The sequence below is a fragment of the Chiloscyllium punctatum genome, chromosome 46 (genome assembly GCF_047496795.1).
Source record: "Chiloscyllium punctatum isolate Juve2018m chromosome 46, sChiPun1.3, whole genome shotgun sequence".
Classification (NCBI taxonomy): Eukaryota; Metazoa; Chordata; class Chondrichthyes; order Orectolobiformes; family Hemiscylliidae; genus Chiloscyllium; species Chiloscyllium punctatum.
This window is the reverse complement of record NC_092784.1, coordinates 55,637,360-55,658,971: the sequence shown is the minus strand read 5'-3', so window position 1 is coordinate 55,658,971 and position 21,612 is coordinate 55,637,360. Positions and strand designations below refer to the sequence as shown.

Below are 21,612 nucleotides of genomic sequence, written 5' to 3'. Positions count from 1 at the left end.
ACTGATGGGAATTGACTAGGGAATTAAGTGAGTCTTCCATGTGATAGGGGAGGCCAGAACAAGTTAAAGAGACCCCTTTATGGAAAGTTTACAGATCCAAGTTGAAGTTAAGATGTGAATGCTGGAATAGGCTGAAGGGCCTGAATGACCTCTTCCTGTGTCTAAAGTTTCTGGCAAATAGAACAGGCTAATCTAGATTCCACAGACAGCAAACCAGTCCGATAGGGACACAGATGCCAACTCATGAACAGCAGGAGTAGAGGGCAAGCACTGGAAAGTCTGCCCATTCTGAGCTGTACTTCCTGCTCCAGTTTCTATGTTACAAATATTTCTGATATTTTAATACTCCCCCACCCCAGGTAGTGCAGCCTCCCTCAGAGCTGCAGTTAGACCAGTGCCTTCTGTTTCAATGGAATGGTGTGGTAATACTCACACCGACATTTTACAACTGTTGCCACCCAGCCCCCCCTCCTCCATTCGCAGCCCAGCTGACATTGGATGCTGCCTGAACTGCTGTGCTCTTCCAGCACCACTAATTCAGTATTTGGTTTCCAGCATCTGCAGTTATTGTTTTTACCTCGTTTTATTTCATTCCCTGCTGGAGGCTGGGTATCTCTCATGGTGTTGTCACTGATGAACTTTGATGCCCATCTCCACATGTGACACCAAAGTGATTGGCAATGATCGACTATTTAACCATGGCGGACTCACTATCAGAGAGTCCAAACCGGATCTTGCTTGATGTCGATTGGTGCACACTGTTGACGGTCTCACTGGGCCCCCACTCATCCATCCCTCCCCCAGATCTGTGTCAAAGTCCCGCTGTGGAGAAAGTGAGGACTGCAGATGCTGGCGATCAGAGTCGAGAGTGTGTTGCTGGAAAAGCACATCAGATCAGGTAGCATCCGAGGGGCAGGAGACTCGACGTTTTGGGTATAAGTCTATCATATGCTTGATGAAGGGCTTCTGCTGTGTTTTTCAGCACCACACTCTCAACCGAAGTTCTGCTGTGCTCTCTTTGCATTAGACCGGATTGGAGATCAAACCAGCACCTTCAGCTTGCTGTGACCCTGTACCATGATGTTGGATTTGAAACATTAACTCTCCCTCCCTCCATGCAGTTGCTAAATTTCTCCAGCGTTCTCAGATTTACAGTATCGTGGCTTTTATTTGAGTCTGTCCCAGGGTTTGGTTGATTCGTAAGATTATATTACTGATATCAGTTGAGAATGCTGCTACTCTAAGCTGAAGGCCTGTGTCACTCCCCACAGACATGTTGCCGTTCAGTTGTGCCAACTCTGAAAGGGGACAAACCAGTTTTGCCACGAGGCAATTCTTTGAATTCGGAAAATGCCTTGTTTCTAGAAGACCAGAACAAGTGCCTCAAAGAATGTTTAGATTAGATTACTTATAGTGTGGAAACAGGCCCTTCGGCCCAACAAGTCCACACTGACCCGCCGAAGCGCAACCCACCCAGACCCATTCCCCGACATTTACCCCTGTACCTAACACTACTGGCAATTTAGCATAGCACATTTTTGGACTGTGGGAGGAAACCGGAGCACCCGGAGGAAACCCACGCAGACATGGGGAGAACGTGCAAACTCCACACAGTCAGTTGTCTGAGGCGGGAATTGAACCCAGGTCTCTGGCGCTGTGAGGCAGTAGTGCTAACCACTGTGCCACCGTGCCGCCCACAGAATGTTGTTCGGGGTGAGTCTTAAATATAAGACTTGAGCCAGGGATCTGTACCATTGATTCCAGAGCTACACACAAACCTTTAAAAATCCTAATTGTGAATCCAGAACCCTTTCAATTGAATTAAGATTTTAAAAAATAACCTAAAGCTAATTAAATCAAAAAGATTTAAGAGCTGCGGTTTTACTGTGGCGATAAAAAATAGGCAGCCATTAAGCTGCACTTTGCAAATCCATAAAGAGAAACATCACTGGGCTCTCGAAACAAGCCTTTTACATTGATGTGACTACAATGTGGCTATACATAATGCCTTTGGTTCAAGGAACAGAATTGATGGCTGTGACCATGGTGATTTCTCATGTAGTTGAGTCAATAGATTATTCTGAATGTACTTCAGAACGCTTTGTTTTCTTTTTGAGAATCGATAGCTGGATGATTTTCTTAATTCAATGCATCTTCAGTTTAAGTTTGTTTTAAAGATGGCTTTACTCACAAAATTATAACAACTTGAGATTGAGTTTTTAATCTAGTTTAATTTTGATTTGTGTTTCTATTGATTTATATAGATTTATATGTAGAAAGATGGGAGATAGGAGTAAGCCAGTCAGCCCTTTGAGTTGGTTAGTCATTCAGCTAGATCATGGTCGATCTTCCACCCCAAACTCCTATCCCTCGGATGTCTTTAATATCCAGAAATCTATTGAGCTCTGTCTTGAACATACTCAATCACTAAGCATCCGCAACCTGTGGGGTAAAGAATTCCAAACATTCACCACCCGCTGAGTACAGAACTGCCTCCTCACTATGGCCATAAAGTTCCAACTGCTTCTGTACATAAAAATCTTCAGTGGGTCCAGTTCAGGTCCCCCAGTAATAGGAAGGATATTATTAAGCTGGAGACGGTTCAGAAGAGATTTTCCAGCATGTTGCTGAATATAGAAGGTCTGAGTTATACAGAAAGGCTGGGGCTTTTTCACTGGAGCGTAGGAGGTTGAGAGGTGACCTTATCTGTGTGGAGTTTGCACGTTTTCCCCAGGTCTGCGTGGGTTTCCTCCGGGTGCTCCGTTTCCTCCCACAGTCCAAAGATGAGCAGGTTAAGATGGATTGGCCATGCTAAATTGCCCATGGTGTTGGGTGCATTAATCAAAGGGAAATGGGTCTGGGTGGGTGATTCTTTTGGTGGGGGGGTGGTCGGTGTCGATTGGTTGGGCTGAAGGGCCTGTTTCCACACTGTAGGGAATCTAATCTAATCTCATAGAGGTTTATAAACTCCTGAGGGGTACAGATAGGGTTAACGGCAGTTTGTCTTTTCCCTAGAGTGGGGGATTTCAAGATCAAGGGGCACATTTCTAAAGTGAAAGGAGAGAGATATTTTAAAAAAGACATGAGGCAATTTTTTTACCCAGAGGGCGGTTTGCGTGTGGAATGAACTTCCTGTGGAAGTGGATACAGTTACAATGTTTAAAGTATATTTGGATGAATACATGAATTGAAAGGTTTGGAGGGATGTGGGCCAGGAGCAGGCAGGTGGGGCTAGTTTAGTTTGGGATTGTGTTCAGCATAGACTGGTTGGACTGGAAGGTCTGTTTCCACGCTGTATGACACTGTGTCTGTGTTCATATAACGCATTTATCAAAAATGCAATTTATTCATCCTACTGGAGCAATGGCAACTTGCCAAATATTTAGAAATGTCCTAATTCTATGCGAGTAAATTTAACTTTCTATTTTCTGACTCCCAGCAGTTTTTATATTAAGCAAATTTATTTTGATGAGACAATTCAGGTAATAATAAAAAGAAGCATTCCTTATTTCTGCCTCCAGGCTTTTGTAAGTCATGTTGGTGCCAAGAGTTTTGTTATAAATGGCTCATTTCTGCCACACTTCAGTACTCCCTGTCTTTAGCAAATGGCATTCACGCTTGCAGTTTTAAAAGGGACTCACTGGAGTAATCGGTTGAATGGACCAGATACCAGAAATTCCGAGACGTGCGGGTAGAACTTCAGCCCTAACTATCCTGGTTCAACTCTCATGGGGTGAGACATGAATACTGCTGGAAAGGAAGTTACCAGCTTCTGCCTGTTCATGTTCGTGTGGGACGGCGCTAATTACTTAAGGAACGTCTCCCATTTAAAATCATACCTTTTGAGGTAGTGGGTGGGGGCTTGCTGGGTTCAGGTTGGCTTGCTGTGTATGACGATTAGGTACCCAGGCTCCTCCTCTTGCAGAGGATAATGGAACTGCAGGCAATGTCTTCAGTTTCCATCCTTACCATCAAACCCATCAACAATCTTCCTTCACTCTGAAAGCAGCTTTTGGAACCTTTGAGCTCCGTGTCCTCCTCCGATCCTAGAACTCAAACCGCTGGGTTCCATCACTGGAGGCTGTGCCTTCCAGCTGCGTTAGCCCGAGGTTCTGGAGTTCCTTCTGTAGTTCGCGCCCACGTTCACCTCGCAAAAGCTTTCCTCCTGCTGAAGCTTGTGATCACATCTCCCGCATTTTCCACCCCGCTCCCCCCAGCTCAGGTCAGCGAGTAGAGCAGCAACCACAGCACGGAACCATGTGGCAACTGGATATGAGTGTCTCTCTCTCTCTCTCTCACTCACTCACATCATTGGCCATCGAATCTTCCTGGCAACCGGGGAATCTCAGTGTGCAGCAGCTTTGGCCAACACTGTGTGTTCCTGAGACAAGCCTATGTAGCTGGAATGGTTCTTATACGATTACAGAATGAGGGCTTTCGTGGCCTGGTCAGCATTTATTGCCCATCCCTAACAGTCAGAATTAGAAAGCCTACAGTATGGAAACAGGCCCTTCAGCCCAACAAGTCCACACTGACCCTCCGAAGAGCAACCCACCCAGACCCATTCCCCTACATTTATCCCTGACTAATGCACCTGACAATATGGGCAATTTTAGCCTGGCCAATTCACCTGACCAGCACACCTTTGGATTGTGGGAGGAAACCGGAGCACCCGGAGAAAACGAGAAAACCCACACAGACACAGGGAGATTGTCTGTGTGGAGTTTGCACAGTCACCTGAGGCTAGAATCGAACCCGGGTTCCTGGTGCTGTGAGGCAGCTGTGCTAACCACTGAGCCACCATGCTGCCCATTTTGTTTAAATAAAAATGTGTTTTGAAGCAAATTTGGTTCCAGTGATATTCTCCTGCAGGTAACCACTGTCAGAGTGGCCTGTTATTGCATCATCATCCCTTCGCTGAGTTCTATAGCAACCGAGCAGTTTTCGATGGACTTTCTGTAATTGCAGTTGTCTGCACCCAGGCCAGTTACTGTTGCTAGGCTATTGGGGGGGAAGGAATATATGACAGCACCCTCTCTGCACAATGACTGAAGATGTTGGTTTGACGTCATTTCAGGTGTGAGAGGCATCTTTCTATCTTGAAAAGGTTGGATTTCAGATTTTGTCAGTGCACCATCACCTCATTTAAATCCGAATAAACTTAAGTGCTTGGAAGTTTAGTTTCAGTCTGGGATTATTCATCAGACACAAACACAAGTGCCGTCACTTCTGAAAGACAATTTTCAAGTTGATGCCCAGCAGATCAGTTGGCTTCCATGGAGGGAGGACAGCTAATGTACTGGGGCTTGTAGTTCACACAAGGGTGGCTGATCTATTACTTCCCTCCAGACCTGATATCCGACCTACCGAGCGCTTCCAAGATCTATGGCATCCATCTTGCTGTTTAGTTACAAATCCTGCTGGGTTCCCAGAGAGAGGGGTGCAGGGAGCATTAAATCTTTGAGGAACACTGTGGGCCCCAGCTCTCTTCAGTTGGTCTGTACTCCATTGTGCTTGGAATGTGTGACTGAGTAGGGCAAGGGGGAAGTGTTTGATGACAGCGGAGGTAACGTTGCATTCCTAAAACAAAGGTGACATTTGATTAAGATCACTTTTGGGATGTGGGCATTACTTGACAAGGGTCTCCCAGAGAAGGCAACAGTAGCGATATACACTCCTGAAGCCCTGCAGTCTGAGTGATGAGCACTGTTACCCAGAGATGGGGAAGGGGTAGTGAGAGCAGGTCCCAGCTTGGGATCCCATGCAGGAAAACTGGGAGGTACTCATGTTCCCACGTGCCACTTCATCCTTGTATGGGTTGCAGGGTGGATTGGGGTTTGGTGGGTTTGGGAAACGTGAAAGAAGCCATTGTGTGTGCGTGAGACAAGGGGGCACTGGAAAGCCTCGTGAGGCTCTGTCCATGCCAGACAAACTAAAGAGAGTCCTTACTACTCGAGTGTATTGTCATCGCTGAATCCCACACTGTCAACATGTTGGGAGTTGCCATTGACCAGGGTGGCATGCTGGGCTGAGTGGTTAGCACTGCTGTCTCACAGTGCCAGGGACCCGGGTTCAATTTCAGCCTTGGGCGGCTGTCTGTGTGGAGTTTGCACGTTCTCCCTGTGTCTGCATGGGTTTCCTCTGGGTGCTCTGGTTTCCTCCCACAATCCAAAGATGTACAGGTTAGATGAATTGGCCATGCTAAATTGCCCGTAGTGTTCAGGAATGTATAGGTTAGGTGCATTAGTCGGGGTTAAATGTAGAGTAATAGGGTAAGGAAATATGTCTGGGTAGGTTACTCTTCAGAGGGTCAATGTGGACTTGTTGGGCTGAAGGGCCTGTTTCCACACTGTAGGGAGTCTATGAGAAACTGAACTGGATTAGTCATATCAATACTGCAGCTACAAGAGCAAATTGGTTGTTAGGAATCCTGCTATAAGCGTTCTCCTGACTCCCCAGAGTCTGTCTACAAGGCATAAGTCAGGAGTGCGATGGAATACTCCCCACTTGCCTGGATGGGTGCAGCTCCAGTTGAGAAGCTCAGTATGGTGTGATGGATTGAATACTATCGGGTGCACTGCAGACATTCACTAAAGCACTTCAGATAGTCCTTTCCAAACCTGTGCCCGCGACCTTCTAGAAGGATGAGGGAAGCAGATACTTGGTAATTCCACCCCCTGCAAATTCCTGTCCAAGCCAATCACTAAACTGACTTGGAAATATATAGTACAATGCAGGCCCTTCAGCCCTCAATGTTGCACCAGCCTTTTATCCTACTGTAAGATCAGACTAACCTATATACGCTTCATTTTACTATCACCCATGTGCCTATCCAAGAATCTCTTAAATATCCCTAATGTATCTGACTCTACCACCGCTGATGGCAGTGCATTCCAGACACCCACCACTCTCTGTGTAAAGAACCTACCTCTGACATCTCCCCTAAACCAGCCTCCAATCAGCTTAAAATTATATCCCCTCATGATAGCCAATTCCACCTTGGGAAAAAGTCTCTGTCTATCCGCTCTATCTGTGTCTCGCAACATTTTGTTCACCTCTATCAAGTCACCTCTCAGCCTTCTTCGCTCCAATGAGAAAAGCCCTAGCTCCCTCAACATTTCTTCATAAGACATGCCCTCCCATCCAGGCAGCATCCTGGTAAATCTCCTCTGCACCCACTGTAAAGCTTCCACACCCTTCCTATAATCAGGAGACCAGAACTGAACATAATATTCCAAGTGGAGTCGAACCAGGGCTCTGTGGATCTGCAGCATAACCTCATGGCTCTTAAACTCAATCCCTCTGCTAATGAAAGCTAACACACCATACGCCTTCTTAACAGTCCTATCAACTTGGGTGGCAACTTTGAGGGATCCCAAGATTCCTCTGTTCCTCCACACTGCCAAGAATCCTGCCTTTAACTCTGTATTCTGCACTCAAATTTAACCTTCCAAAGTGAATGACTTCACACTGTTCCAGGTTGAACTTCATCTGCCGCTTATCAGCCCAGCTCTGCATCCTGTCAACGTCCCCTGGCAACCTACAACAACCCTCCACACCATCCACAACTCCACCAAAGCTTGTGGCATCGGCAAACTTACCAAACTACCCTTCCACTTCCTCAGCCAAGTCATTTATAAAAATCACAAATACATGGGCGTTACTTCAGTGCCGCTGGGTCAGAATCCTCTCCCTTAAGGGCATTGAGGGGCGTACCTATGCAAACAGGATTGCAGCAGGTTCAAGATGGCAGCTCACCACCACCTTCTCAAGGGGAAACGAGGGACGGGTGATAAATGCTGGACGAGCCAGTGATTCTACAACCCACAAATGAAATTTAAAAGCCTAAGATCCGTACACAGTCAGTGCCTGCAGCCACTTCCTCTAACAGGGCCTCTGTTAATTAATGCATGAACCCAAGCATTAGGAGCTGGTGCTGTTCACAGCATCAAAGTAGAATTCTGACGGAGAAGGGAAATGGTAGTTGGCAACAACTGCCTCTCTATCAAGATGTGGGAAGTAAATGCAAAAAGGCTTGAAAAGGAGCCAAGGTCCGTTCTCGTAATTGCCTTGGATTATATTGACTATCTCTGACATGATAGATTGCAGCAGGAGCTGGGAGCTGATATCACAGATGAGAGCTCAGGGATTTGTTACAATGTCCAGTAGTGAAGGAAGATTCAGCAGCACCGTACAAGCTGTGCAGTCACTGCCTCCCTGCACCATCTCATGCTGCTGCAGCCTCAAGAGTCTCTGAGCTAAACGGCAGAACGTTGTACTGTTCTAAATGTCCACGCTCCCCCTCCGCAGTCTCACTGACACAGGGGATGTGGACGTCACTGACAAAACCAGCATTCCTTGTAATGGAGAGTGTAATGGTGAGCCACCTTGAAGAAAACTGAGGGACGTTTTCCCAGGCAGTTGAGAATCAACCACATTATTGTGGGTCAGGAGTCACGTGTATGCCAGACTGGTTCAGGATGGCTGATTTCATTCCCTAAAGGGCATTAAGGAATCCGAAGGCTGTAGATGACAAAACAGCAGTTTCGTGGTCACAATTACTAAGATTGGCTCTTTGTCCCAGATTTAGGAAGAATTCCCATTTCCCATGCTGGGATTTGAACCCCTGTCTCTGCCTATTGTGCTTTTTACACTTCCAATAATCTTCCCAATGTTAAAAGATCATAGCCTCTCGATCACGAAGGGTACTTTGTTACATTTGGATTTACCTGTTAAAGTTTCTAGCATTTTCGCCTACCCCTTTTACTCTATTTATTCACTCTTGGAAGGCGGCCATCACTGACTGGCCCAACACTTATTGCCCATCCTTAATTGTCCTCGAGAAGGTGGTGATGAGCTGTCAGTTCAGTCCGTGTGGTACCCATGGGTAAAGGCACCCATGATGCTGTTGGGGAGTTCCAGGATTTTGACCCAATGTCAATTAAGGAACGTCGATATATTTCCAAGTCAGGTTGGTGTGCGGCTTGGAGAGGGGGTAGGGATGTATCTGCTGTCCTTATTGTTTCTGATTGTTGAGATCGTGGTTTGGAAGGTGCTGTTGGAGGAGGCTGGAGTGAGTTGCTGTAGTGTGTTTTATAAATGGGACACAGTGCTGCCACTGTGCATCAGTGGTAAAGGGAGTGAAGGTTGACCATGATGGGCTAGGTACCTTTTGAGGTGGCTGTTTTGACCTGGATAGTGTCGAGTCTCTTGAGTGTTGTTGGAGCCACACCCATCCAGGCAAGTGGGGGGAGTATTCCTACAGACTCCTGACTTGTACCTTGTGAAATGGTGAAAAGGCTTTGGGGAGTCGGGAGGACAGTGACTTAACACAGATTTCACAGACACAAAGAAGTGAAACTATCATGGTATTCAAACAGATGAAAGACTCAACAGACAATCAATTTTTCAATGTATAATTTCAGTTACATCACACTGTAAATTTTTGCTATAAATTCTGTGTTACGATCGAGCCCTCCACTATCACCTGATGAAGGAGCAGCGCTCCGAAAGCTAGTGTGCTTCCATTTAAATCTGTTGGACTATAACCTGGGGTTGTGTGATTTTTAACTTCACAGACATAGTATTTGTGTGGCCGGTGCGATTCGGTTTGAAAATGATCAAATTAAACGGGGGAAGGGACAAGTTCATAAATGGGACAGGGTGAGGACAGTGTAGAATGTAACTGCAGCTGAACTAGCTTCATACCCAAAGAATGGGATGATGATACTATGGTTTAGGAGGTTAGTTTGTTTTTTTTTTGAAGAGAATTTTAAGGCAGAGGTCTTGAGCAGTCTACCAGACCCTCTAAAGGAAACAACTTGTGAGGCCTTGGATGTTTTTTTTTAAAACGTTGGAACAGTAGAAGCAGCCTTGATGAGTTGGACCAAGCTCCCTCAGATCCAGGATTTTTAGTTTTGACTTTCAGCGGTTACAGTTGGTGTCTGGAAGAGCGGAAGCCATTTTGTCCCCTCTCTTGGTTTCAGCCAAAAGCTGGGAGTTCTCTTTCTGCCACGGGGGCTGCGTGTGAGACAAACTATTTTCTGAAATTTGCTTTTTCCAAGGGTGTGTTCATGGGATGTTACTATGTTGGAACAGTTAATTAGTAATAGTTACTGTATCTATTATTCTGTTAAGCTTTCCAATAGAGTTAAGTTATTCCAATTCCTTCTTTCTTTTGTTATATTTTAACTATAATCGATGAATAAAATGTGTTTTGCTTTAAATCCAGTAGTTCAAATTGTATCTGGAATGCAACAGCTTATATTTACCTTCAGATAAGAAACCGTTAGGGTCCAGACTATTTTCTGAACATTTTGAGGGGGTATGGTCTGGTCCATAACAATGGACTCTTTGATATTGCTATGGAGCTTTACCTTAACGTGAACAATTTGGGAAAAAAAGCCAGTGGGAGGAATTGGCATTGTGTGAGGGAGCACGTGTGTGGGGAGGGAAGAGAGTGAGTTTCTCCCTTGTTATTGTACATGCCTCTGCTGTGGTTAATCTGGCCTGAGCTTTGTGAGGCCCTGAACCCCTTCTCTTCCACTCTCTTGGTAGGACACTGCAGGTCAAGAACGTTACCGGACCATCACCACAGCCTATTACAGGGGCGCCATGGGATTTCTGTTGATGTATGACATTGCCAACCAGGACTCCTTCAGTGCTGTGCATGATTGGTGAGTATACACCTAGTCTGTAAACCCCCAGGAGCAGGCCAGATCTCAGTATCTACAAGATGCAGTTCTCTCTCATGGTGTTTTCCTTTCCAGTCCCAAACCAGCCCTCATCTTCTTTTCCCCTAAACTCCCAGCAAATCCTTTCCCATGTTTGTGACTCACATTGAGGCATGGGTTGCACACAGGCTATGACTCCTGTACTTCACATCTGATGACACACAGCAGACTTTGGCACCTTCATAGTGTCTTGTGATGAGCACCAAGTTGTAAAGGTACTGAGCTATCCTGGGGTCAGGTACCACAGGCAATTGTTCAGCCCTGGTTAGCACTGCTGCCTCACTGCTGCCAGAGACCTGGGTTCAATTCCCGCCTCAGGCGACTCTCTGTGTGGAGTTTGCACATTCTCCCCGTGTCTGTGTGGGTTTCCTCCGGGTGCTCAGGTTTCCTCCCACAGTCCAAAAATGTGCAGGTCAGGTGAATTGGCCATGCTAAATTGCCCATGGTGTTAGGTGAAGGGGTAAATGTAGGGGAATGGGTCTGGGTGGGTTGTGCTTCGGCGGGTCGGTGTGGACTTTTTGGGCTGAAGGGCCTGTTTCCATACTGTAAGTAATCTAATCTACCTGGAATCCTGAGGGTGCAGAAATTGTCGCTGAGAACAGTTTCTACATGCATTGACTCATGCCAGGTTCTGTTTTAATCTGAAATAAAAGCAGAAAATACTGGAGATGCTCAGCAGGTCTGGCAGTGTCTGTGGAGAGAGAAAGCGAGTTAATAGTTCAAGTCCTGATGACTTCAGATACCAGATTCAAACCATTAACTCTGTTTCTGTCTCCACAGGTGCTACCCGAACTGCTGAGTTTCTCCAGCATTGTCTGTTTTTATTTCAGATTTCCAGCATCCCCAGGAGTTTGCTTTTGTCTGACTTTTAATTTTTAGTGGACAGATGTAGCCACATCACCAACTGTCACCACTCTCACTAACTTTTTATGCAACCACTTGGAGATATTTTCCAGAAGGTTTACCAGGATGTTGCCTGGTATGGGGGATTTTAGCTCTGAAGGAAGGTTGGATAGATTGGGTTTGTTTTCACTGGAACGCAGGAGGTTGAGGGGTGAACTGATAGAAGTTTATAAGATTGTGAATGGCATGGACAGAGTGGAAAGTATGAGGGTTTTTCCCAGGATGGACGGGTCAATTACTCAAGGGCACAGGTTCAAGGTATGAGGTGGGGGAATGTTTAAAAGAGATGTGTGAGACAGGTGTTTCATACAAAGGGTGGTGAATGCCTGGAACATACTGCCAGAGGAGGTGGGGGAAGCAGACACAACAGCAGCTTTCATGAAGCACCTGGGCGGATACATGAATAGGAAGGGAATAGAGGGATATAGATCCTGGAAGTGGTGACAGTTTTAGCATGGAAGGGAAAAATGTGTTGGGGCAGGCATGGAGGGCCAAAAGGCCTGTTTCTGTGCTGTGTTGGTCTTTGAGAGTTTAGGGAGTTGAGTGATGTGGTGAGATCTGGGATTGGATTCCATAGCGGTGTGAACGTTCAGGGGCATCTATATCGTGATATTCAGAAGAATAAGGGGTGCTGGTGAAGGAAGTTGTGAGAGCTTTTTTTTCTTTAGAAAGTTGGATAGTATTCAGAGCTCGTAGATTCAACATATCCGGCAAAAGAACTAAAGAGGTGAGGAATTTCTGAGCATCTTCCTTTGTTAATGCAAAGATGATTTCATAGCAATTGTCCACATACCCGAGGAGTAGTAATTGCAGAATTATGGGGGATAAAGTTTGGGATATGGAACAAATTGGACAGCTCTTTCAAGGAGTATAGAAATTATGGGCCGAGCGATCTTCTGTGTGACTAGATCCTGTGATTGAAGTGTTGTGCCGCACAAAGATTAGATTAGATTAGATTCCCTACAGTGTGGAAACAGGCCCTTCAGCCCAACAAGTCCACACTGAACCTCTGAAAAGCAACCCATCCAGACCCATTCCCCTTCGTTCAGCCCTGACTAATGCACCTAACGCTTTGGGCAATTTAGTACAGCCAATTCGCCTAACCTGCACATCTTTGTGACTGTGGAAGGAAATCAGAGCAAACCCACGCAGACACAAGGAGAATGTGCAAACTCCACACAGACAGTTGCCCGAGGCGGGAATTGAATGTGGGTCCCTGGTGCTGTGAGGCAGCAGCGCTAACCACTGAGTCACTGTGCTGCCCCAAACCAATAGTGGAGTTATCAAGGGAGATTAAACTGCATGGTCTTCACTCCTGTGGTATCCTTTTGTCTAACAGGGCTACCCAAATCAAAACCTACTCCTGGGACAATGCTCAGGTAATCCTAGTTGGCAATAAATCTGACCTGGAAGATGACCGTGTTGTTCCTGCAGAAGATGGAAGGCGATTGGCTGATGAATTAGGTAAACAAAATACATCATTCGCTACTTGCACGAGGTGAAGAGTGCTGAGGCTAGATCAGTTTCACTTTCAAGGGTTTTCCAACCAATAAGATTGCCAGTCACTGTCTTTTTGAGTGCGGGGAATGTAGGCAAACTCCAACCAGAGGGCTGCAGGAAAGGGGATTGGTTCTCGATTGTTACCATCCGTCAGTTATCTGGTAGCGCTGAACCCGAGCTGAAAATGTGTTGCTGGAAAAGCGCAGCCGGTCAGGCAGCATCCAAGCATAAGCCCGAAACGTCGATTCTCCTGTTCCTTGGATGCTGCCTGACCTGCTGCGCTTTTCCAGCAACACATTTTCAGCTCTGATCTCCAGCATCTGCAGTCCTCACTTTCTCCAGCGCTGAACCCGAGCCTCATTAAACAGACAGGCATGTCGCCCAAGCTTCTCGCCCTTGCAGTCTTCAGGACAAATGCAAGAATGCCAAACTTTACAGTGACAACAATACATGCGACGGGAGAAAGGACTGCTGCTTGGTTGGTAAGTCAACACTGATCAGCCAAGATAACTTTGGGATTCTTACGTTTGTCCTGATGCGTATAAGGTGTAAAGGTTTGCCAAGATGGCTCTCTTAAGCAATTCCTAGGCCACTTGCTAGCGACAGTGTCACTAGGAGGTTCCCTACTGGAAGGAAAAGCCATTGATCTCTGTAATGCCTTTTTCTGAGTCAAGTGGATCTTGTAGCAACCCATTTCTTCCACAGATCTCGGTCAGTCCTGCAGCCAAGTGCTGTTAATATGGGCAGGCTGTTAAACTGACTCACAACTTGCTAGCACAAAACAGGGAAGTGGTGGCCTAATGGTATTGTCGCTAGGCTATTAATCCAGAAAATCAGCTCATGCTCCGGGGTCCTGGATTCAAATCCCAGCGTGGCAGATGGTGGAATTTGAATCTGGAATTAAAGGTCTAATGATGACAACGAATCCATTGTCAATTGTTGGAAAAACCCATCTGAGTCACTAATGTCCTTTAGGGAAGGAAATCGCCACCCTTACCTGGTCTGGCCTACATGTGACTCCAGACCCACAGCAATGGGGTTGACTCTTAACTGCCCTCTGGGCAATTAGGGATGGGCAATAAATGACTGACTAGCCAGTGACAGCCGCACCCAGTGAGTAAATAAAAACAAAATCCCAGCTATATTTGGTAGGTTAGGCCGTCACACTTCAGTCCTATCTCATGTAAACACCCTACTGCATTACCTCACCAAATTCCTGTCTCCTCTCGCTAGGGATTTAAGAATTGTGCTCTGATTTCCAGCAGATATTTTACTGGATATGCCAGATCCCAGACTGAAATCTGGCTTGATGAATCTTTTTGTTTGTTTTAGCAAGGTGGTCTTCAATTGAAACACATACGAGAAATGTCGCAGATTTGTTTTTAATGATAAAACAAAGTTTATAATACAAAATAAATGAAGATTAAAAAGAATAAACCAAATAATACAAGTTTAAATTTTTCAAAACACACAGAAACATTTAATCCCATTAATCCTGCAGCAACAATACTCACCTCAGGGAGAATTCCCTCTTCTGTCACATCTATATACGGCTTGACCTTACTGATGCTTTAATTCTTGTTCCTTAGAATATGATGGCCCCTTGAGTTTCCTTTGCACTGAGCTTAGACTTTCTAGGCTTCAACTAACCCTTTCAGAGTTTTAGCTAAGCACTTCTGGTCTGGAATCTTTTAATTAGTTTACCTCATTTTAGGAATTTATCTTCTTAACAATTTTAAACTATCTTTCTGCAGGACCAAATGCCTCCTGTATCCAACTTTAGCCAAGGTCTCTGCAAACTGAAGCAAAAAGGCTTTCTGTAAGCTATGATGTTTCCCCCATATATCAAAATCAATAATTCTGGGAAGTTTCTACCTGAATCCTTAGTCAGTCTTTATTCTGCTCACTCATAAAACTCTCCCAGTGTAAACAAGCCTCTGTTTGCTCTCTAGGAAGTTTCTCTCTCAGACTATTTAAAACAATAGCTCCATGGCTACAGAAATATGTGCAAGTTATTCATTCAACCCTTTCATCGACCCGGACCAAGTTCACATGCTACGAATTCAAGATCCAAACTCTAAAATAAGTGATTTTAAAATGAATATAAATATAAACCTTGAATCACAATTGGAATTCAAACTTGTATCTCAGAAGGGGAATGATAATATTGAGCCAAGTCTCACTCCCAGAAATGTTAAGAGATCTATTTTAAAGTGACCCTTCTTGTGATAAAACTGACAAATGTCCTTTTGATGTTCCATAATATGGCCTCTTTGTTTTTTTTTTCTCTGTCTGACATGGTACAATTAGGGTTAAAAGTCAGTCCACTCTCAGAAAATGGAATGACTGATTGATTGTCAAATTAAAATGGCAAGTGTCTTTGATTTGATCTCTGAAGCTGTTGCAAATGGCTTAGATGGAGGTCAACAGTGACTCCATTGGTACCACTATTGTCGATGAGTCACAGGGTTCAGGGCTCAGGTCCCACTCCAGGCCAGAGTTCAAAAATCAAGCCTGAAATTCCAGTTTCGGACTGAGCATGTGCTGCTCTGTTGAAAATGTCACTCTTCCAGATGAGATCTTAAACAATTTGCTGACATGGCTGTAGGTGATCCCATGGAACTGTTTTGAAGATATGAGCAGATCTGGGCATCACCCCCCTGGGAAGGATGTTTTGGCTCTGCCAAGAGTTCACCGCAGGTTTACAAGGCTAATATCTGGACTTCAGAGGGTACGTTAGAATAGAATAGAATACCTACAGTGTGGAAACAGGCCATTCGGCCCAACAAGTCCACACCGACTCTCCACCCAGACTCTCCTTCTCTGTAATCCTGCATTTCTCTCGCGTACACATCCCTGGAGACTGTGAGGTAATTTAGCATGGCCAATCCACCTAACCTGCCCATCTTTGGATTGTGGGAAGAAACCAGAGCACCTGGAGGAAACCCACGCAGACACTGGAAGAATGTGCAAACTCCACACAGTCTCCTGAGGCTGGAGTCAAACTCCGGTGCTGTGAGGCAGCAGTGCTAACCCCCTGAGCCACCGTGCCGAAGAGAGATTAGACAAATTAGGTCTTTATTGTCTAGAACTTAGAAGATTATGGGGTGATCCAACCAACTTCAGGATATTCCTTCCTGAAGAAGGGCTTATGCCCGAAACGTCAATTCTCCTGCTCCTTGGATGCTGCCTGACCTGCTGTGCTTTTCCAGCAACACATTTTCAGCAACTTCAGGATATTAACAGGGAAAGATGGTAGATAAAGATAAACTATCTCCATTGGTTGAAGATTCTAGAACCGGGGCATAATCTAAGAATTTCAGGTTTTCAGAGGGTGCTAGTGGGGTTTGTATAGGGGGTGGGTTGATTTTCCCAGCCTGGCTCACCCTCTTGATGGCTCCTGTCATAGTTGGGGGAATTGGTGTCGCTGAGGGCAAAATGAAGCTTTACTAATTCGCGTTCCCCGCTTGATTCCGCTTTCCCTCTCTTTTTATTCCCGTTCTACAGGCTTTGAGTTTTTCGAAGCAAGCGCCAAAGAAAATGTTAACGTGAAGCAGGTTTTCGAACGCCTAGTCGATATCATCTGCGTGAAGATGTCTGAGAGTCTTGATGGCGATCCCACACTGATGAGCAACAACAAGAATTCATCCCTCGCTGAGAACCCCCCCTCACAACCAAGCAGCTGTGCATGCTAGAAAGCCCTGCCCTCTGACCTCTTGCTCTCGCTAAATCATCCAACACAGAGAGCCCACAGATATGGGTTGGTTGATGGTGGGGGGAGGTGGGATGGAGGTGTTTGCAAAGGGAGTGAAATTAGGCTTTAAAATGTATTTAAGATTCAGGGCTAACACGTGTCAAAATATATTTCATTTTTTAAATTAAGAACTTGGGGAGATGGTGGGTTAGTGCCAACGTCGCTGGGCTAGTAATGCAGAGGCCCAGATGGGGACAATGGGTTCAAATCCTGCCATGGTGGAATTTAAATTCAATTAATACTTCCCGAATTGAAAGCTAGTCTCTGTGATGTTAACCATCAATTGTCGTAAAATCACGTCAGGTTCCCTAATGTCCTTTTGGGCAGGAATCCTTCCGTCCTTACCTGGTCTGACCTGCATGCGACTCCAGGTCTACAGCTAATGGGGTTGAATTGCCCTCTGGAAGGACTGGGGAAGTCACTTGGTCCAGAGCAGTGAGGTATGGCAACAAATGCTAGCCTTGCCAGTGGAACCAAGGAAGGATAAAGGGCGGTGTTCTCATCTCGGACTCATGAAACAATATGTCAGAGCACCGAAGGGAAATACTTGTGTGAGAATGGTAGATGTGTGCTGAAATCCACTGCCCATCCCACAGAGCTGTTGGTTTCAGCACCTGTTCACACAGCTCCACGCGGCTATTGTTAAACCCACTGGCCAACGCTGGACAGTGGGAATTGGTGGGTCTGGTACACATTCAGCCCTGGCATTGACAGCCAAGGGGTTTGTACCTTCCTTCGTTGGGATTGGGAAGGAATGTGGCAATCTGGGACCCCGTGTAGGAATAAACCATTTTTATTTTTCAATAAAGTGCCCCCAAATTTAGATTTTATTTTTCTTTGGGAAGGGAATATGAAGACTGCAGATATTAACCAATGATGATGACAGATTGGAAATTATAGCACCACTCCCTTGTATCTCAGTAGGTTCTTGGTGGGCAATGGTTTAAAAGTGGCAACAGACATTGCTCAGTGAAATCCCATTCTCCATCAATCTTTGTTCCTACCCCATAATGTGGGTGATACTACGTTAGGAATGGAGCCTATAATTTTGAGTTTTCTGCTTTTCTTTGAGTCCTGGTGTTTTTGCAATGAATCATGTGAAGCATTAATGCCAAATTTGCAACGGTATTTTGTATGTGCATGTTGCCATGTTCCTCTGCCCTATAAGTATAAATTAATTGTTTTGGAATTGGTGCACCAGTGTTTTATTGGCTGATGTCTGTATGGTGTGGTTTTAACTTCTGTTCAAGACGTTGACTCACTTGGAGGAAGTGAAGCCAGCATTATATGGACTGGTCATGAATGCATTTCATATTTTTGACTACCAGCTGCTTACATGTTCATACCTGACTTGTGTCTCATTGTCTTAAACTGGACTTGCTTCATGTGTGTCATCTTATATTGAACATTGCCCCAACATAAAGCCAGCAGGCACAGTGTTTGTTTCTGATTACTAAACCAGCAAAGGGCAGCATGTCCATTATGAGTGATGTTATATTTCTGTAGGGTCAAACTCTTGACTGATAGTGTCTTCAGCCTTTGGGCCTGGATGGAAAACAAAGAGATTGACTTGTTGTTAGACTGATGTCTTAAGTGCTGAAGATGCAGGACTTCATGAGGAACCAGTTCAGCAAAATGTGATTCGGGACAAAATTAAGATAATGTACTGGAGACTGTTGGATGACTACAGCACTGTAAGCAAGGGCTGGTGTGGGAATGATTACTCATAGTAATATTGCCTTATCGTTAGGAGGAGGTTGATATGAGAGATCTTAATGAAGGCAGGAAACGGCTTTAATGGCCATTGTGAAGGGATAAAAATCTTCTATAATGGATTTCCTACCTGCATGAATGTATAAGAGCTGTCAATAATGTATGTGATGAATTAAATTCCACAAGAGTATTTCCATTTTACCTGCAAATAATAATTTGCAGAATTGTTTGCCAGGTTTGTTTGGGGGAGGGGGTGTCTAAATAGATTTAAAAGGGCTCTTAAGATTGTCAGGTGTTCCATCTTGTATGTGCACTATTTTTTTGTTGAGCTGTCAGAAATAACTATCTTGTTGGTGTCGCACATTTTCTGTGTCCACTATTGGAGAAACCGAAGTGAAAAAAAAATTAAAAAGTAATATTCAAGTTGCAAGAACCCAGGCTGTGTCTCTGTTCTTCAGACTTCACCACATTTGTCCAGTGAGAGGCAGCGAGGGTGAGAAGATGCAGGGCACATCCTGAAGCTCTGGAGGGCAATGTTTTGAAGTGTACAGTACTCCCTGTTGTGATGAAGCAGCTACTTTGTGTTTAAGGGGAGCCATAGACAGCAATGCGATAATGACCACACTTGCTATTTATAATCGTGCTGGCTGAGGGATAAATATTTGGCAGCTCAGTGGCAGTCAGGCCAGTCTATTGCTGGGTCCACTCAGGAGATAGCTCTTTCCCATTCCCACCTACCTTCATTGTACCTTTTCTTCCTAGTCCTCATGTTTATCTACTTCCTATTGGATTTTCCTGATTGACTTGGCTTTCAGAGCGACGCATGGTCTTTGTATTCTATAGGTTAACAATATCTTCTTCTCTACCCAATCAATGCTCTGACTCTAAGAGGTTGTCTTCACAGTGGTTAGCACTGCTGCCTCACAGCGCCAGGGACCCGGGTTTCATTCCACCCTCAGGTGACTGTATGGAGTTTGCAAATTCTCCCTGTGTCTGCATGGGTTTCCTCCAGGTGCTCTAGTTTCCTCCCACAGTCCAAAGAAGTGCAGGTTAGGGTGGATTGACCATGGGAAGTTGCCCATAGTGTCCAGGAATGTGCAGGTTAGGTGGGTTAGCCATGGGAAATGTGGGGTTACAGGGAGGTGGGTCTGGGTCGGATGCTCTTCAGGATGTTGGTCTGGACTTGATGGGCCAAATGATGTACTTCCAAACTGTAGTGAATCTACGATTCCCCTTCCTGTAACTTCCTGATGAGGTTGTACCTGCTGTAGTATGATGAGAATTGTTACAGTTCACAAAGTCAGCACCCTGGAAATCTTACCCTGCTATTCCTGGAGTCATTAAAAAAAATTACAACCTTCGGAAAGTTCTGTAAAATTCCCCTATTTCCTGTCCTTTGGACCTAGGTTGACAAAGCACTGTCCTGGTTGCTGAACTCAACAAGGATTACTATTCATTCCAAATAAATAGATTGTAACTATTGATAAAATAATTATGAACCATTGGCACCATTAATTAAAACTCCTCCCTCTATATGCATAGACACAGGTTAAAAGAAAATTTGATGTTATGGGTGTAGGGAAAGACGGGGCAAACGATTCAGTGATCCCCAGCCACAGGGTTTGCTGAGATCATCCTTTTGCTGATTGCTTGACACTTCTTGATCCTTCCTTACTTGCACTTATTTTTGAAGACCCAAGTCGGCTGGTTCTCCTTTATAAAGATCTTTGACTTATCAATGGGAAGGCACAGTTTACAGGGGCTGGAAAGGGGAGGTCAAACAAATTATTGTCAGCCTCGAGATGATGATGTAACTTTCACATTAACAACCACATGCTATTGGGATCCTGAGAAGAGAAGTATGGAAGGGACTACATTAAAGAGTGCTGTACTCTGTATTCTGAACAGTATGTACACAACATAGTTTACTGGAACTAAACCTGAACTCAGCAGGTCTGGCAGCATCTGTGGGAAGAAAGCAAAGTGAATGTTTTGAGTCCAGTGGCTCTTCACTCAAACTGTTAGTAGTTAAGAGAAAGCTGATATTTAAGTTGAAGCCAAATCAGTGGGTAGGGTAGGTTAGGTGAATGTATAGAATAGAATAGAAACCCAACAGTGTGGAAACAGGTCCTTCAGCCCAACAAATCCACACCAACCCTCTGAAGAGTATCCCACCCAAACCTGTTCCTCATTACTCTTTACCCTTACCCCTGACTAATACACCTAACCTACATATCCCTTAATACTATGGGCAATTTAGCATGGTCAATTCACTTAACGTGCCCATCTTTGGACTGTGGAGGAAACTGGAGCACCCGGAGGAAACCCGCGCAGACACGGGGAGAATGTGCATCAACCAGACAGACAATCACCTGAGGCTGGAATCCCTGGCACTGTGAGGCAGCAGTGCTAACCACTGCGCCACCATGTTGCCCTAGCTGAGGGGTGTCAGGGCAGGGGGTTGGGTGGGAGGGGTTGGCGTTTCAGGGAGTAAGGACAGAGGTGGAAGGGGAGAGGTGACTGGATAGTTGGAGACAGAGCTCAGAGAGGCGGAGAGAGATATGAAAGGGTGGGTAAACAAAGAGACAACAGATTGCAAGCCAGGACAGAATGAAAGCTAAAAGTGATAACAAGAAGGAAGAATGCGAAAGTGAATTAGCTGTGACAATGTGATAACGGGCCCGGGAGTAGGTGGGAATGGGTGATTGTGCTAAAAGGAACCCACCTCACAACAGGCCTGGGTGTGGGAGTGGGTAAAATACATGGCAGGGTGGAATCAGGCTGTAAAGTGGCAGCCAAACAGGGGGGGGGGGGGGGGGGGGGTGCAATTCTTGCAACATTGCAGTGTTGGTGCAGGTTAATGTTAGGCCTCACGGTATAGACTGAGATTTGCTCTTAATATTTCTCCCCCCCCCCCCCCCCCCCCCCCAATCTCCAAAGGAAATGGCATTGTACTTCCGGGCCCACATCCAAGACTGGTGGACGAGTGCAGAATGGTTTCCTGCCTTG

The 21,612-nt window shown here is 45.4% G+C and overlaps 1 protein-coding gene across 2 annotated transcripts in view; it reads left to right on the top strand.

Moving 5' to 3' along the window:
- rab3da (RAB3D, member RAS oncogene family, a) overlaps positions 1-19,036 on the top strand; it is a 57,864-nt gene extending 38,828 nt beyond the window's left edge. For both annotated transcript variants that reach the window (XM_072564311.1, XM_072564310.1), the window contains exons 3-5: positions 10,558-10,676; positions 12,976-13,100; positions 16,644-19,036. In XM_072564311.1, the coding sequence (XP_072420412.1) occupies positions 10,558-10,676; positions 12,976-13,100; positions 16,644-16,831 (432 nt within the window). In that variant the 3' untranslated portion in view covers positions 16,832-19,036. The remainder of the gene's footprint in view (positions 1-10,557; positions 10,677-12,975; positions 13,101-16,643) is intronic.
- Positions 19,037-21,612: the final 2,576 nt, after the last annotated feature.